This window comes from Lytechinus variegatus, chromosome 3 (genome assembly GCF_018143015.1).
Source record: "Lytechinus variegatus isolate NC3 chromosome 3, Lvar_3.0, whole genome shotgun sequence".
NCBI classification, from domain to species: Eukaryota; Metazoa; Echinodermata; class Echinoidea; order Temnopleuroida; family Toxopneustidae; genus Lytechinus; species Lytechinus variegatus.
In genome coordinates this window covers 46,253,083-46,270,319 of record NC_054742.1, presented here as the reverse complement: position 1 = coordinate 46,270,319, position 17,237 = coordinate 46,253,083, and the positions used below count along the sequence as shown (strand labels likewise).

Below are 17,237 nucleotides of genomic sequence, written 5' to 3'. Positions count from 1 at the left end.
CAAAAAATGACAACAAAGTGTTCATATGTATAAACAAAAAATATGTGCCACATCGCTCTGGTAAAAAAAATTGTAATTGCTGAAAAATGAGCAAAATAAGCATGGGATTCCATAAAGGTCTGGTATTTTTCCAAACAATATTAATACGCTGTCCCACATATGCCTTTTTTGTGTTAGTGATGATCAGAATTATCAGTTTTCAGCTAAGATTTAACGATTTCACAGCAATAGGTTTATATCAATGTACCAGATCTAGATTAATCATGGCATTTAACCTTGATTCTATAGACTTTCCTCATGAAGTTGCTGTAACTACTTTCCTTTACCTTACAACAATGCTCATTCCTACAAAACACTCTTATCAAGAATGGCTCATAAAATGCCAAATAACAGCCAAATATCATGATCTTATCTTCTAGCAGCAATAATAACATAATTATCTACTTAGATTTGAATAAACTTTTTTTTAAAAAAAGTCATTCACTACTGATAAAGAAATTTATCAAATCTTTGCTATAGTTGAATATACAAGGAATGTTCATTAAAAATAATGTTCTTCAGAGTTTGAATTGCTTCCAGAATTTCCCACCATCAGGAACCTAATGATAATCAATGGAAGGATGTACATTTCCTGCTAAAACACTTATAAAGGTTCTCATAAAATGTCAGGAGATGTTATCTTATACATAAATCTTGAAGTTTCCATTGTGTCAATCCAAACAAAGTTATTTTCATTTCATGATGTAGTCCAATCATTAATAATAAAGCAACATATTTTCAAAAGTACCCCCCCCCCTCCTTCTCTATCTCTTTCTGTCTTGTCCTCTTTCCTACTGTACCATCTAAAATTTGTCACAGGACACTCCCCTGATTTCATGCTTGAGAATTAGTGTAATTATAACTACACAAAATGTTTGCTCAAACCAAAAGAACAAGCATGAACTTGGTGACCTATGACAAAAAAGTGCATTCCCATTTTAAGTTTTTGTTATTTGTACCCGATTAAAGCATAATTAATATCGTAAAGGTCTATATAAATAAGGATTTCATATAATGATTCAAAACCACTGTAAATTCATAAAAATCTATTGTGAACCATTTCAACATATGTACCACCTTCACTACATCATGGGTGAAAATTAAATCCTGTTCAATACAATAAGAGAAATATAAATCAATGTATCAATATAAGCCTCCCTGTGCACTAATCATAAGAATTGGGTCTGTTCACCGAGCACATGCTTAAAATAGAATTAACAGAGCTCAAGACCTACATGTACAAGTGACTATGACATTTATGAATGTGGTAAGAAATAGTTCTTAGTCGTTCAAAAGGTGTAAATTTTCCCCATAGATAATATCAAATTGATAAATATCATGAACATAATATCCATTATCCATTTGTATCCCAATGAAGACTATAATGATGCTTGCAGAGACATTTTATTTCCATCATATCAAGTATAAATATCTTACAGTACACTATATGCTTGTTTATCATTCATGTCATGATGGCATGAGAGAGTGAGTTGGTGAGCTTAGTGTGAGGAAATTTCCAGTAATAAGGGCAATTTAACCAACGAGATGATTATTAGTTTCATTCAATCCTCATACCCAAGAGCAGTCAGTTGTTAGGGTCTGGGAGGAACAGTTCTCATTTTGCACAGATCTTTATCTCCTATGACAATGCTTTTCAACAATTTTTACATCATAGCTCAATAATTAATGAATCTTTCAAGACCCAACTTCATTTACTTTTGCCGATGTTACAAAATCTTTGAGAAAAAAACAATTTAATGTGGTAATCATTCGTACCACAGCCTTCCTTATTCTTTTATGCGTTCATATTGCACTGGGGATCAGAGTAAAGAGATTGTTTTCTCCTGTTATTCTTTGAGTTTCTAGGATACTTTTGGCTGATTCCATGGCCCACTGGTGGACTGCGGACCAACTGTTAAGTGTTGTTTCTAGTACTGTTTTCAGAGATAACTCATCAACTCAGACACAGATTATTGGCACTCTTTTGGGTAACATTTTGAAGTTCATGTCGTACTGATATATGTGTAATATCTTCACACCCAGGTGTATGCTTATCACAACCTGTGATATCTTCATGTAGTCTAGAATGGAGCAGGAAATGTTCAAGATGTCCACTAATTCCACTTGCTGTATCAATGCAGAATGAGTCCTCACTACAGGACATGAGTACTTGGAAGTAACATCACGGTCACTACTGGTTGACAACCTTCACTCTGTTCTTGGACCAATGATTGCTTCCTAAATCATTCTATTAGGTCTTTATTCCTGATCTATTTCATCTGGTGTTTGTTCATCTAGCATGGTCATTCCTGATCCAATTCAACACAGGAAACAGGAAAAATGGACTCGTTGATTGCAAATCAGTGCCACCAAGTTCAAGGTCCTGATCCAAAGTAAACCTCTCTTGAACTTCACAAATATTTTCTCTAGTTTGGAAAGCAAAGCTCAAAGGGAACGTGGATCATACAGTCATCAATAGTTCCTTTTCTTTCCTTCTTGTTTCCTAGAGATTAAATAGAAAAAGGACACATTATTATGTTAACAAAAATATAAAAATGGAAATAGATGGTACATCTTACATGTGGATAGGGACAGAAACCACTGATAACCAAGATTTTTGTTTCAATAACAGATGCTTCGGGCTCTTGTGAATAAAGACAATGCTTACATACATCACCATTACAAATTAACACTGTTGATAAGCTTGAACAAAATTTATTAAAATACAATATTTCATTGGCAACCACATTAAACAGGATTCTCTTTTTCTGTTTCACAACTCATGCACAATTCCTGTTATGATACACTTTATTCTTAATCATTTCTTTTGTATGTCTTCCATATCATATTAATAATGAGGTGATTAAAATTCTAAAGATTTTATGATCTATTTTTATGACAGAAGTACAAAGGAAATTCACTTCCTTGTGAACAGACTATAATAAATCGGAAGTATTAAAGGGATGGTCCGGGCTGAAAATAATATCTTAATGCAAAGAGTAGAATTCACTGAGCAAAATGCCAAAAATTTCATCAAAATCGGATAACAAATAATAAAGTTATTAAAGATTAAAGTTAAGCAATATTTTTTTTAAACAGTCATCATGAATGTTTATTAGGTGGGCTGATGACATCACATCTCCACTTTCCGTTTTCTTATGCTATTACATAAAACCATAATTTTTCATTATTTCATACTTGTGTGAATAATATGCCTCCCTTCTAATGAAATAAGTTGCAGCAATAAATATCTAATGCACTATCAGTTGTCAATTCAATTTTTCTAGTTCTTGGAGGAAAAAATTTGAATGAACCTAATTTCATACAATAAAATACAAAAGAACAAGTGGAAATGTGACATCATCAGCCCACATAATGAATATTCATGATGACTGTTTTCACAAAATATTGCTAAACTTTAAATTCAATAACTTTGTTATTTATTATCCGATTTTGATGAAATGTTTGGCATTTTGCTCAGTGAATTCTACTCTATTTATTAAGCTATTCATACTTTCAGCCCTTACCATCCTTTTAACACTGAATGGGAGACTTGAATTTTAAGAAGCAGAGTTTTCCTGATGTAGGTATTTCAGTCGGGCTAAAAAGTCATTAAAAATCATGTGTAATGTAATACATGAACTAGCAAGGTTAGAATGAGACTACAAATTATATTTGTAGACTATTTGAGATTAATTTCAAGACAAACTTTTGTGGTACAATGGTACACCAGAAGTGTGGTACCATTGTGCATGCCATTTTCAAGTGGTTTCATCTATGGAGTCTCACATAACTTATTAATAAGCTGTAGACTCTACACATATTAACTCACACCCCTTTCAAATGATAATTGGAATCTCCTTGAGGCATTAGAATCCTATGGATGTCAAATTCTTTGTGACAATAGCTTGTACTAGTTAATCCTATTCCTAATTCTAATCTCATTAAAAAGAAAGGACTGCACTGGCCTTAGGATACTGAAAATCAGTGAACTCTGAAAGAGTGCATTTCATAAATCGTTCTATTTGATATTTCCTCTGAAGAATTTGCCCTCAGCGAATCAGATGTATGGATATTTAGTAACATACATTATAAAACCTTGTCAGAGAAAACCAATGACAAGGCATTTTGTGGAATGTTTCCATGATCATGTGGAACATTGTAAACTGCATTTAATCTCAAAAGGAATTTGACAGGACAAAGCTTATTATTACACAAGTAAGGCTATCTCGTGAATAGCATACAATCACAAAAGATTGACACAAAATGCATGCTAAATCACACAAAAAGGAGTATCGATTTCTCCGCCCAAAGTAACTACACTAAATGATAATGGTTATATTTGACTAAATTGATAAGCATACATGAAACCTCCATACAGCCTTGTCAGATTTTCATCAAGCCATTTTAAAGTCTAATAACTTCACACAATAACAATAGAGATACATGTTGATGGCTGAAATCATGTAAAGTACCATTTAAATTGACAAACCTGAAAGATCAAGCTTTTAACCAGGGGCGGATCTAGGATTTTCTTGAGGGGGAGGGCACATTTTCCCAAGAAAAATTTGACAAGCCCCCCCCCAAAAAAAGAATTTCACCAAAAATTGCAGGTCATTTCTTCCACAGCAAATTTGACAAGCCCCCCCAAAAAAAGGTTTCACAAAGAAATGAAGGTCATTTCGTCCACAGCAAATTTGACAAGGAAAAAAAAGGTCCCCACTTGTGTTTGAAAGACATATTCCCATTAAAATATATGCTCTTATTTTCAAGATGGGGGGGCACACTTGTGTAAGAATGGCATATTTTCATTATCTACATTTTGTTAATTCTTCTCTAAAGGGGGCACGGCCAGATGTGTCCCCCCCCCCTTGGATCTGCCGCTGCTTTTAACTTTAAAAGGGGAGAAAAAAAACAGCAGATCTGTGTGACATAACATAATATTCACATTACAAGACATAGGTGTAAAAAAAGGGGGCATCAAGAATGTTTAAAAGCGAACCAAGAAATGCTTATCTATTGCTAATCCTATGGATGACTTCACACTGTTTATACAGTATGCAAAATACATGGACACTGAAACAGAGCTACTTGTCATCTGATCAAGGGATCACTTCACAGAGCACTTAACTGAAATATATTTTGACTCTTTAAAACATATTAATCCGGATATTTGAATTCCTTTAGACAGATCTCTTTTCTGATGTGACAATGTTCTTCTCCTCAATTTAAACATAATCATTGAAAGAGGTTAGAAGTTACATCATGGAACACGTGCAAACTCTTTCAAAACTTTAATAACCAAAAATATAAAGCCTGTACTTACTAATAGCACTTGACCTTTTAATAATCAGAATGAGATTAAAATTTAAATTTGAGCAGAGCAAGAAAAAGAATGACAGGAAGGGAGGATAAAATATAGAGGGGGAAAGAAAAAGACAGACAAAGAAAAAAAAAGAAGCAAAGAGAGAGAGGGATTAGAGTCAAACAGTCAGAGTACAAGAAAAAGATCTCATGGTCACCCATGCAACTTTATTAACTTTGATTATTAAACCCAGATACAAATCAGTTTGATTTATTTATTTCCTAACCAATTCATTTATGAAAAACAGCAAAGGAAAAGAATAATGACTAATTTATGGAAAAAGCCTTTATCTCATTATGAACTTTGGACTAATTCCATCATATAACAAGAGTGAAAATTCATTTTCTACAGGAAACACATAAAATGTAGGTTTGAAAACAATCAAGTCTGTGATATTTTCTGAGTGATATCAAACACGTGACTGACCTTTGGGTAACGTTCTTGACCTTGGAATGAATAGGTGTTAATACAATCAGCAAATATTTGAAATGGAAAAACTTTTGGTTGGTATCAAGACGTATAAGAATGGGTTTATTTCTGATATGAAATATTATAATTTTCTCCTCATTGTCAAGGGAAACAACCATGGCCCTGGGAAGCGGGGTGCTGCGTATGTTAGGCAGCAGCCCCTGGAAATCAGGTTGGTATGCTAAAAAGTTTAAATTTACTCCAAATCACCTTCATTTTGGAGTGAAAACCTATTTTATATATTTTTTGCTACAGGTCAATTTTTATTTCTGACCAAAATCACCTTAATTTTGTACATGGTTACATGTACTAGGATGTGGACATGACACATTCAGAATTATCATTGACAGTGACCTATAAACGAAAACAGGCTAGATTCTCATATTTTTAGGGGGGGGCAAGGCAAATTTGTACAGAGAGCATTCAATCATTACAGGACAAAGAGAGGACAACAAACTTCCAAGTCCATTGAAATGGGCATTGAGGGAAGTCACAAGGAAACCCAGTCATGACGATGGATGACCCAAGATTAATTTGACCTCTGTAATAATTTTACAATAAATCAAATTCAAAGGAATGTATCAAAACTTGGCAATATACCAGCCAAATTCAAAACACACGGTCATACAGGCAGGGGCCGAAATCTCTCCCAAAAGGTAGGGGGGACAAGGGTCTGGAAAATTTGACAAGCAAAAAAAAGGGTATTACCTAATATTTAAGGTCATTTCGACAAAAATATATTTGAAAGGAAAAAAAAAGGTCATCTCGTCCGAAAACGCACATTTTATTCCCATTTTGAGTGATATATTTCTTAGCATCACCAAAGACCCAAAATGTCCCCCCAACTATTTTGAGTAGGGGGGACACGACCCCCTTTTCCCCCTGGGATTTCCGCCCATGCATACAGGAAAAGAGAGCAAAATTACATCATATCGCTATTACTAGAAAAAAAAAAAAATCTACAAATTATTAATTTACAAGTTTGAATAGACTGATAGAAATTGAAGAATATACCATATCATACATGTAAAACACATACAAATGAAAGGAGTACAGTATTTGAGAAGGCAATTTAATATGCGTGAGTAATATGCCTGAGAGCGGTGTTGGCTCAGTCGGTAACGCGTCTGCCCGTCGAACCAAAGATCGTGGGTTCGAGTCCACCCCGGGCGGATGACTGAAGCCAGTGCGTTGTGTGTAAACGTCTCTCCCATGTTTCATAGATGCAGGCTATGTTACAATGGAAAAAACACTCCGTCCCTCGGATAGGACATTAAATGGAGGCCCCGTGTAGAGGAGAGTCACCACCTTTGCACGTTAAGAACCCACTGCACTATTCGTTTAAGAGTAGGGGGAAACCCCGGTGTAGTGGTCCACCTGCATTCCCCCCAATCAGTTATATCGGGAGGAGAGACCTGCGGGTCATAGTGATTCAGTTCGCTTTTCGCCTCCCAGGCACAGGTGATGCCAAACAAATAATAATAAATTTTAAAATCAAAAGAGTAATCATTTTCAGGGTTCTGAAAATTTTTTGTTGGAGGGATTCAATATGAACATTTGTTTTAATAAATCAATCATTGAAAATGACAGTTGAAACTAAAAGACTGTAGAATATTAGATAGCCCAATTCAGATTCAAGTCATATTATCGAGCCTCTACCAAAGCTTTAGGAATGCTTTAAAAGTACATTTCACTGTCGATGGCTCAGACGGCCAGCTTTATTATGAACATCTTGTAGTGCCACCTTTCCCACAAAGCTTGATACACAATAGATAATAATGCATTTCCACATGTCAAACAAGAACAGGAAAGTTATCGCAATCTGACAATCAGTACAGGGCTACTCTCTCTAAAAAATTTAGTAACCCATTCCCCCCCCATCCCGAGCGTCTGTCTTTCCTGTACACTGTTTGAACTTTTCTTATGGTTTCCTGATGCAAATACTTGAATATATTAATGTTACTATTTCGAAATACTTGCCATTATTTTTTCCTAGTTATATTCAATTAAAACTTCATTTTTTGTACAAGCCGTTAGCACATTTTGTGTACTTAATTAATATCAAGTATCTTTTACATTATTAAGGGGGGTGGCAACTTTACAATGAGAAGGTACAAATATAGCAGTTATTTTCTGAAGTCTGATTTGACTTCTAGTTACTATGGATAGCCAAGTGTGTAAAAAATCTTAAATTGTAGATGTAGAATTCAAAAGCACATTTGGCATTCAAATTTCCAAATTATTCTATAAACAATAGTGATGACTGAGTAGAACAGTTTGCTAGAATTTTCCTTTGAAAATGTTAAAATGGACCCTCATGAACACAAGAAATGAGAATGTAAACTGAACTTCAATCAGAAAATCTAAATGAAAAAGATAATCTATTTTAATTTGAGGTCTGGAAAAACTGAAAGCATAATTATATCAACATTTTGGGTAATAACAGATCTTACAATAGGTTTGGAGTTGGGGCAAAATTGGGTTTAGATCATGGGGTGATACAATTGCCACAACATTGGTATGAATGGATATATTCATGTAAGTTATGGTTGCAATAGACGTGACCTTGAGTATTCACATGACACGTGAAAACTTTGAATAGTATGATGTATATCATGCTCCAATATTCATAAGAAATGTCAAAACATTGAAAAATAAATCGGATTGCAACCAACCATGAGGTGTGCTGTGACCTTAAAAAAGTCAGTTAAAACAAAAAAAATGAAAGGAAAGGTGGCAAATGATCAACATTCCATTTACGAATAGGCCAAGAGTAAACACAGATTTTCACTTCGCTAATAATGCTTGGCAAAGTTGTTATTCAATTAAAGAGTCATACAATGATACTACTATAGTAGAGTGTCAACACCAGGAAGACAGACAGCTGTGGGACAGACTGGTAATGGTCTAGGTAGCCAATACACTAAATATTGCCATTCAGTTACAGGCAAAAATAGCAGATATTCAAATATTCACATATTCGCAAAGTTTTCCTTGAACATTATAATAGTTGAGTTGGTGTTCATTCCAAGGCCCTCAATCCATTCTAATTGTAAGCCCCACAATACCCCCCCCAAAAAAAAAAACAAAAAAACTCACAAGGACTTTATAATCTATTTTTCAAGTGGAAAAGAGGTCAGCATATTGCCTTAATAGGTCATACAATGTTTTTTGTTTCCTAAGTGACCTTGCAGTCAATGGATACACAGTACAATGCCAGGAGCATTCCACAGCCCAGTGAAGGCTTGGGTAGGTTTATTTGGTCATGAACAAATTGTGATGAAACCCATTTTATTGTGTACTTCAAATGGGGAAGCTTAGTTGACAGAGTATATTTTCCAATAAAAATATTTTACAAAATGATCTTGGTGTTTCATATAAAAAAAGAAAAAAGAAATTAAATCATTCGTTGTCTATGTATTAAGGAAGATTTATTGGTACACACATCAGTGCACAGCAAATATGTACATGGTGACCAGACATTTGCCAGAGCAATAATTGTTCTTACCTGTCATTCTCTAAAGCTACTGGGTAAGCAAGCTTGCATTTGAGTTGGAATGGATTTTAGTCAGACTGTTAGTTTTTAATGTGCAGATTTTTTAATAGGAACAATTGTCCTTAAAGAATTGACAAGGAATCCCTTACTACAAGATTAGTATGCATTGATTTCCAGATAGTTCTGTTTGGCAAGACTACAGTTAAGTCATGTTCAAATTGATAGATCATGACTTGATGTCTTTTGGTACTAATACCCAAATTAGTTAGATCACCAATTGTTTGGATGAAGGTCTACTTGCACAATCAATAATGGACAAAACTATAAAATGGACTCCACTCAACCGATCACCAGATGGCACTATTTATCTATACAGAAAAGTCATAATCAGGTCACACATCCTCAATGATTTATTCTCCATATGCTCATGCCTTTGAAATGATACAGTGTATCTGCCCTAAATAATGTGCAAAAAGTGTTAATAATCATGATTCCTGACAAACTTTTATCTGTTGGAAGTTTATAGAATATTCATCAGAATCTGGAGAGATGTTTCAACCATTTTCTTTTCTCTCGGCAGGGGGCAGCAACCCAGATTACTCTCCCCAACCCCCAACAGTAGTGGCAACAACAATGGTGATCATGTTTCAGCAGTGTACTATATTTATTTTGTGTGTGCTTACACAACAAAAAGCACTTGCAGAACAGATCATTGAGCCTTCTTACAAATTCAAATTTATGTCATAGCAACAGAAAACACTAAGGCATTATGTAGTACAGCCTTGTAACAGATGAATCTTAAGCCCAAACCCAAAGCCAATTTTGGTTGAAAATAAGTAACCATACCATATTCATCTGTGACGAGAGTCTTGCAGGTGTAAGTTATTCACCTTTGACCTATATTGACATTTGGCCTTATCATGTGACCACTTCCAACAGCAGCACCATAACATGAAGGTGTCCCTAGTGCATCTATGACCCAAGTTTGGTACCCACTGCAGCAATAATTGCCAAGTTTTGCAATATAAAAGATTATTAGAGAATATTACAGAAATTTTCGTTTTCATTCCAGAAAACCCTTTTTAAGTGATGTTTTTTTAGTGATTTATGTTTCCCCACTTGAAGGAGAAGACTTCATTAAATAAAGCACAACAAATGAGAAGGGAAGACAAACAATAAGGAACAAGTTCACAAAGGTGGTTTTGAAAACCCATGGTTGAGTCCATGGTTTATGCAGATTTCCTGTATAAATTATGCTTAATTTAGCAGGTATCGGGTGCGTGTATAAAAACTTCCAATGCTGATGCGTGTCTTGTCACAATGCGCAAAATTGACGCCTGTAACCATGGTTAGATAAGCTATTTTATTCATGAGTCCACTGTTTGAAGAGTGGACTCATGAATAAAATAGCGTGGACAACCACGGCAAGGGGCGTCAATTTGGGGCACTGTGACCAAAGTGCGCAACAGCCTTTGACATTTTTTATAAACGCGCCCAATACATGCTAAATTAAGCATAATTTATTTCGGAAATCTGCATAAACCATGGACTCAACCGTGGGCTTTCAAAACCACCTTTGTGAACTCGGGCCTTTGAGGTTGAAAGACAAAAGAATGGCCATTACCTCTGCATCTTGTTGATGTTTGATATAGATTTCTTCATCCTCTGTATTCAATTGATCCTGCAACCTCTTCTTGTATCTAGAAAAGAAACAGATAGTTTATATGAAAACAAGTGTCTTGCACTTTCCTCCCAGAAACAACCAATGAGGGTCTGCAACATCAACTGCCTCTTCTGCGGTTTAGTATGGTTAGATTTATGTTTCAGTTCATGATAGAATTTGCATACATTTATTGCTGTTTTTCATTTTAAGTCTGTCGGTCCACCTGCATAGAATGCAAAACAAACAATTATCACGTCACATTAAAGACCTTTGATTTATTTTCCAAAACAAGTTTATCAACCATCCATTCACAGCAATCGTGTGGCTGGCCAAGTGTGTACATGGGTAACCATCATCACTACCACTACTAGAACCACCACTACCAACCCCATCATCACTATACTAGTATTGGTTGTAATAAAATGGGAAATGTAAGAAATAAGGAGAGAGAGAAAGAGAGCAAATGAGTGTTGGGAGAGAAATAGAAGGAAATATTTTCATGGGAAAGGGAAATTTGGAGATGATAGAAAAAGAGTGGGAAATATAAAGAGAGCAGAAGAGAGCAAAATTTTATACATGTGTACAACTGTCAATGTCATATCAATTTGTGATGTCTGAAATAACACTTGTAACGACTCACTGATCTTTATTTTTGTCTCAAGTGGGTCTTTATTTTATTTGGGCATGCATTTTGATCTTCTTCAAAACTTAAGAATACCACACGAAAGAAATTCAGTATTTCTCGACTATTGATGGCACATGAGTGTTTTGTATGTAATGGAATAAGTTTGATGTATTACTTACATTAGACTCTCTGGATTAAGTTCCTCGTTACGGCATTTTTCAAGTTTCCTTTCTAGTTGCTTGGCAACCTCTGGGTTAAGCTGAGGCATTTTTCTCACCATCTGTCGTATCACTGCAGACAACAGGTAAGGGAAAAAATAGCAGCTCAGAAAATAATGACTGCAATTTGATAAGTAGCATAAGCATTCTCAGAATAGAGAAGGGGACATTTCCTAAAGCTGTACATTTTTTGTCCATAACAAGATTGAAGGCAACAAAGATGATGAAGTTAGTAATGATGTAGCCTACATGTACATCATTCAATTTTAGCTTCAGATGGCAAATATAATGCAACTGCAGATGAGTCAGCCAAAGTCAAATATCTTGAAGTCACTGTCTAATTCTGTTTCAACTGGGCAAAATTTGACTAAAGAAATTAATATTTCATCTTTTATACATTACATAAACATAACATAAAGCTAAAGCCCCAGTCACATATCATAAACACAGGGGACCGTTGCATAAAAGTTTTGCCATAAAAAACTCTGGCAAATTTTTTTTACCAGAGTTTTTTTTAAGTGTAATTTTTAATGGCATAATTTTGTTTGACAGAGTTTCGTTTATTTGCCAGTTTTTTTATCGCAAAAGTTTTATGCAACGGGCCCCAGAGTATCCCAGAACAGATCTAGGGTGATCCAGAGGAGAGATGCGTGTAGACACCTTGGTCCACCATGGAGGTCTGTGTAGGTCTCAGGATAGACCAACACGCAGTCTCAGATCAGCAGATCAAGCATTGCTGACTGAATCTCTCAGCCACACAACCTAAGGTGACAGAGCCTTCTACATCTCTGGACCAAAGCTGTGAAATAGCCTTTGCCAATTTATCAGAGAGCAGAGACCCAATCAACCTATGAGTCTCACCTGAAGACCTTTCAGTTCCCCACTCCAACATTATCGCAAGAATAACTCAATTTTAGCATTACTAGGACAGTAATTGAACTGAATGATGATCCTAAGCACTGTTTGAAGACATTGAAATTTGTGGGATATTTCCTATTTTTGAGCCAGTGCCATGAGCGCCCAGCTGAGGCAGATACCGGTGCATTACAAGAACACATCATCATCAGGTCTGTGGACATCTAAGAGGTCAACATAACACTTTTGGGGCTGTCAAAAACATCCAGCATCATCTTTGGACTGCCATACTGGCAGAGCAATCTGGGATGGTCTGTGTAGCTGGCGTGTTGGCCCATATTGATGCCCTGATAATCCACGTAGATGTCATGCTCTGCCAGCATCCTTGAGATCTGTTTATATGTGACAGGGGCTTTAGCCATTGATTGTGGGCCGAGTCCAGCAATTGATTCCAGCACTGATTATTGTGTGTGATCAATAAAAAAAAATCAATCATATAATCAGTCACTACGCTTCATGTTAAAGGGTCCTAGACAGAAATGTAGCTTGGACTTTACACATGATTATCAAGGTCACATATATATAGAAAGAAAATGTAGATGAAATCTCATAATTGTCCATATTTAAAGTCTTTCATGAAGTGATCTACAATTAAATACATTGCACAAAATCCTCTGTAAGAATCAACCCCCTATGCTCTTCTCCTTAAAGCCTTCCAAACTTACATTTGATTGTGTTGACTACATCAGGAAGATCCTTTGGGTCATCTCTTCCACTCATTAGAAAATCAGTAACATACCTGCAAAAAAAAAAATTCACAAAAAAAATCATGTTATGAAATTATAATCAGGGGTTGTCCAAGCTGATTATGATTTAATCTCTTAAAGCAAGTAAAATCAATCAACGAAAACATTAACAAATTAATCAAGACAATATCTGATAATCAATAACAGTTTATGACATTTTCAAAGCCTGTCTGAAGTTTAGCTCAAGGGTCAATAATGCGAATTATATTTTTAAGTTCCACCTCATATTAGTGATTGGATATCAGAATTTATACAATGATAACATCCTGAAGATTTTCTTTTTTGGGTTCTTTCACACATGAATTCTGTTTTATACTAAAATACATTTTATTGACACCATATCAAAAAAGTGTTTCTGCCAAACCAGAAAATACTATAATTTTGATTAGGTCATTAAAACTGTATGTGCTATTTTGGTTCAATACCCAGGTAGTGAACACTCAATCGGGCAGTAAAATTGACATTTTACCAGATACCCAAGTTTACCTGAAGGGGAATCCAACCAAAATAAAATGTTATTTTAGAGGAAAAAGAAACATCAGTCAAGTAACAGGTGAAATTTTGAACTTTTGAACTTTTGAACATAATTGGACAAAAAGTAAAAAAAATTATGAATATTTAAAAGTTGAAAAAAATGTAATCAGTAATCACTATACATGTATGGAGATTTTCAACTTGTCCGCATTGGTGATGTCATAGTGATGTATGGCAAGGACTACACTTAATAATCCAATAAATATAATGGCTAAAATGTCATTTTTTTGTTTTTTGGCCCATATTATATTTTCTTTCATGTAAACATAAATAAATATGCCGCCTGTGTTAGGATATTTTGATTACTGCCCAAGTGGAATAGATAATTAGCAAAACCCCACAAATCCCTGATATTTATTTTCATGGCCTATGGGAAAGTTGTCTCCACCATTTGTCACAAGTCACTTACACCGTTGCCAATTTGAAATTTACATCTATTAGGATATCAATTTTAAAACAGGCATAAATTTCTTATTGCCTGTCCGATTTGTTTCAAACTATCACCATTCTGTTTTTCTCAATTTTTTATTGTCTCTCACACATTTCATGCCCAAGATTGGATTCCCCTTTAATCTTGAGATTCTACCTTATTATTAGCTACCCTGATCTTATCTACATCAGCCTGAGTGGGGTCAGTTTTTCACTCAAGAAAAGAACATGACCTTGGGCTTCAGAAAATGCGCAATTTAGGTCTAATCTTTAAAGAGTAGACAATAGCCATGGGAAAAAAAAAAGACAAATGAAAAACTTTTAATTTAGTTGCTCATTAACAAGTATTATTCTAAATCTTCAAAGTGTGGATCTCACCTCTAGCGCATGAGAATCAAAGTTATTGAGAATCTCAATTGTGAGCAAGTTACTAATAATTCATAACATTGTGCACGACTTACAGCAACTCTGCTCTCATCTTTATTCTTAAACTAGTCTAGTGGAAACTATGTAAATGTAATGGCGATGATCAAAGAGGTCTTGGAAGCGACAGTAAATGGTCTCCCATCCCAGTTTGGAAAACTACCTTGCAACAAGGTTTTCAAAAACAATTTTACCTTGTTAAACTGGTCTACGCATGGGTGGAACCCAACCATTCTTCTGGAATCATCGCACAGAAGTACAAGAGTGTGTGCATGTTGGGCGCACCACTCATTACCCGGTGTGTGCAGAATGCCAACACTGCGGTTTCAAATCTTTTTCTAAACATGTGAGCCCACCCAGGGCTTTCCCATAGCAACAAGACCATTTTATGCAAAGTGGTTATGAAAACCAGTTCAGGAGATGGTGATGAGATGCTAGTGAAGCAATCTTCTAAACTGGTTTACTAAACTGTGTAAAGATTAACCAGTTCAAGGAAGATACTTTGCTGGATCAGAAAAAGCAGGATAATTTGAAAACCCTGGGCAGATAGCGATAGGCTTAGAAAATTAACATTGACTTACTTATCAATGTTTGTGTCTTGTCTAGATGAACTTGATACGAGGGCTGCAAGAGCAATCTGTAGGAGAAAACATTCAGGGAAAATAAATAAAACTTATACATTCTTTGTAACATTTTTATTGGTCCTAAGGACTTTAATTAGCCCCCCTATCTTAATTAATTTTAAAAAAACTCTAAAAAATTATTGATTGGTCAAGACAATTACTGGGGGAATTAAATCATATTTATAACAAAACTTGTATCATTTACTTTTCTTGTAGGATTTAGATATCAATATCTTTAGGGCAAAGCCATTTTCAATAGAGCACACAATGCACTATGTGAAAATTAAAAAGGATCCCCCCCACCTGAAATAAAAAAAGGCCAAGGGCAAAATAATAAGTCATGCGAGACAAAGGCCTTTGTTTCTTTGGGTAGATTCAACTCCAGATTCAATTATTTGAAAATATTCTTTTGTATCCTTGTAGTTTCATATTTTCCCTGAATATAATACTGTTGGTGACACTGCTGCTCTCATGAACAACATTAAATTTAATACCAATGGGTACTAAAACCAAGATAATCAAACTGACATCTTTCAGTTAGCAAACAAAAAAATTATCAAATATTGATGTGTCAAACTCCAAGTGGGACTATATAACAAGAGTACAATGCTAAGAAAAATGGGTTAAAAATCTGGCAAGATTTGAGTAGTTTTGGACTTGAGGTGGCGCTATACATGTAACCAAGGCTGCTGGTATGTATTTGCTTTGAGGTTTAAAGCTTATATTCTAATACTTGGGTGATAGTTCTTACCTGTGATGGAGAACAGAGTAAGCATGCATCAGTAGCTAAAGAGCGATTGATGAACTCTTCCGCACCTTTCCTCAGTAGCTCAGGCTGCTTCAAGCTTGGAAACCTTGTCTGTAGCACATAAACAAGAAAAAGGTAACAGTAGGCTACTAGGCACCTTTCATACCGAAAAGCAGAGCCATATCTTGCAAGCAGGAATCCTGCGAGGGGCTTTTCAAGAAGCCTGTTCTCACTTTCACCATAAGACTAAACAATGGGAAATGCAGGAAGGTATTTGTCAAAAAATGTGCCTTTAGATCCAGCTATAAGAATGTTATAAGTCTGTCCAGCAGCATTCTTGCATAACCCACTGTTTTGCTGATTGAGAATTTATGGATTAGCAATGGACAGCAGACTATGGGATTCCTGAGTGAAAGACAAAAGCTCTTACATTTAAGGTGCCTTAATTAATGGTACAAGATTATACAAACATTTTTTTTGCATTTAGATGACGCTTTTCCATTCAACACATGCCCTAAGCGCTTTACAATATGTTTTGCAGAAGATGCTGATCATCGTGGTAATAGACACAGCTGATAATTCAGTCTGTTGTCACAAGATGGAGCAAACTGGAATTACAACTTTTAAAATGCGACCTGCTAGTCTTCGTCAGGCAGCATTTTAAAAACCATGAATAATTATTCTCTCCAGGTGGGTGTTTCATGAGAGTTGTCAGCACTGACTGAATTGTCAGTACTGACAATTTCAGTGAAATTCTTGGTTTTGATTGGCTGAAAGGCACTGGCCTCTGACTGTTAATATGGAAACTGTCAGAGAAAGACAACTTGTCAGTACTAATAACTTTCCTGAAACGGTCCCAGGTCCTTAGATCATTTAAAGTGAATGTTAAACTCAACATTTTGAGCATAAATTTCAATTAGAAATCCCAGGCAAGATATAAAGAGG

At 35.4% G+C, this 17,237-nt stretch overlaps 1 protein-coding gene across 1 annotated transcript in view; it reads right to left on the bottom strand.

Moving 5' to 3' along the window:
* Positions 1 to 473: 473 nt before the first annotated feature.
* The window catches only part of LOC121411174 (cyclin-H-like), a 31,132-nt gene continuing 14,368 nt past the window's right edge, over positions 474 to 17,237 (bottom strand). Inside the window, exons 6-11 of the mRNA XM_041603738.1 lie at positions 16,296 to 16,403; positions 15,503 to 15,558; positions 13,455 to 13,528; positions 11,836 to 11,947; positions 10,993 to 11,068; positions 474 to 2,542 (exon numbers count right to left, since the gene is read on the bottom strand). Coding sequence (XP_041459672.1) covers positions 2,501 to 2,542; positions 10,993 to 11,068; positions 11,836 to 11,947; positions 13,455 to 13,528; positions 15,503 to 15,558; positions 16,296 to 16,403 — 468 coding nt within the window. The 3' untranslated portion in view covers positions 474 to 2,500. The remainder of the gene's footprint in view (positions 2,543 to 10,992; positions 11,069 to 11,835; positions 11,948 to 13,454; positions 13,529 to 15,502; positions 15,559 to 16,295; positions 16,404 to 17,237) is intronic.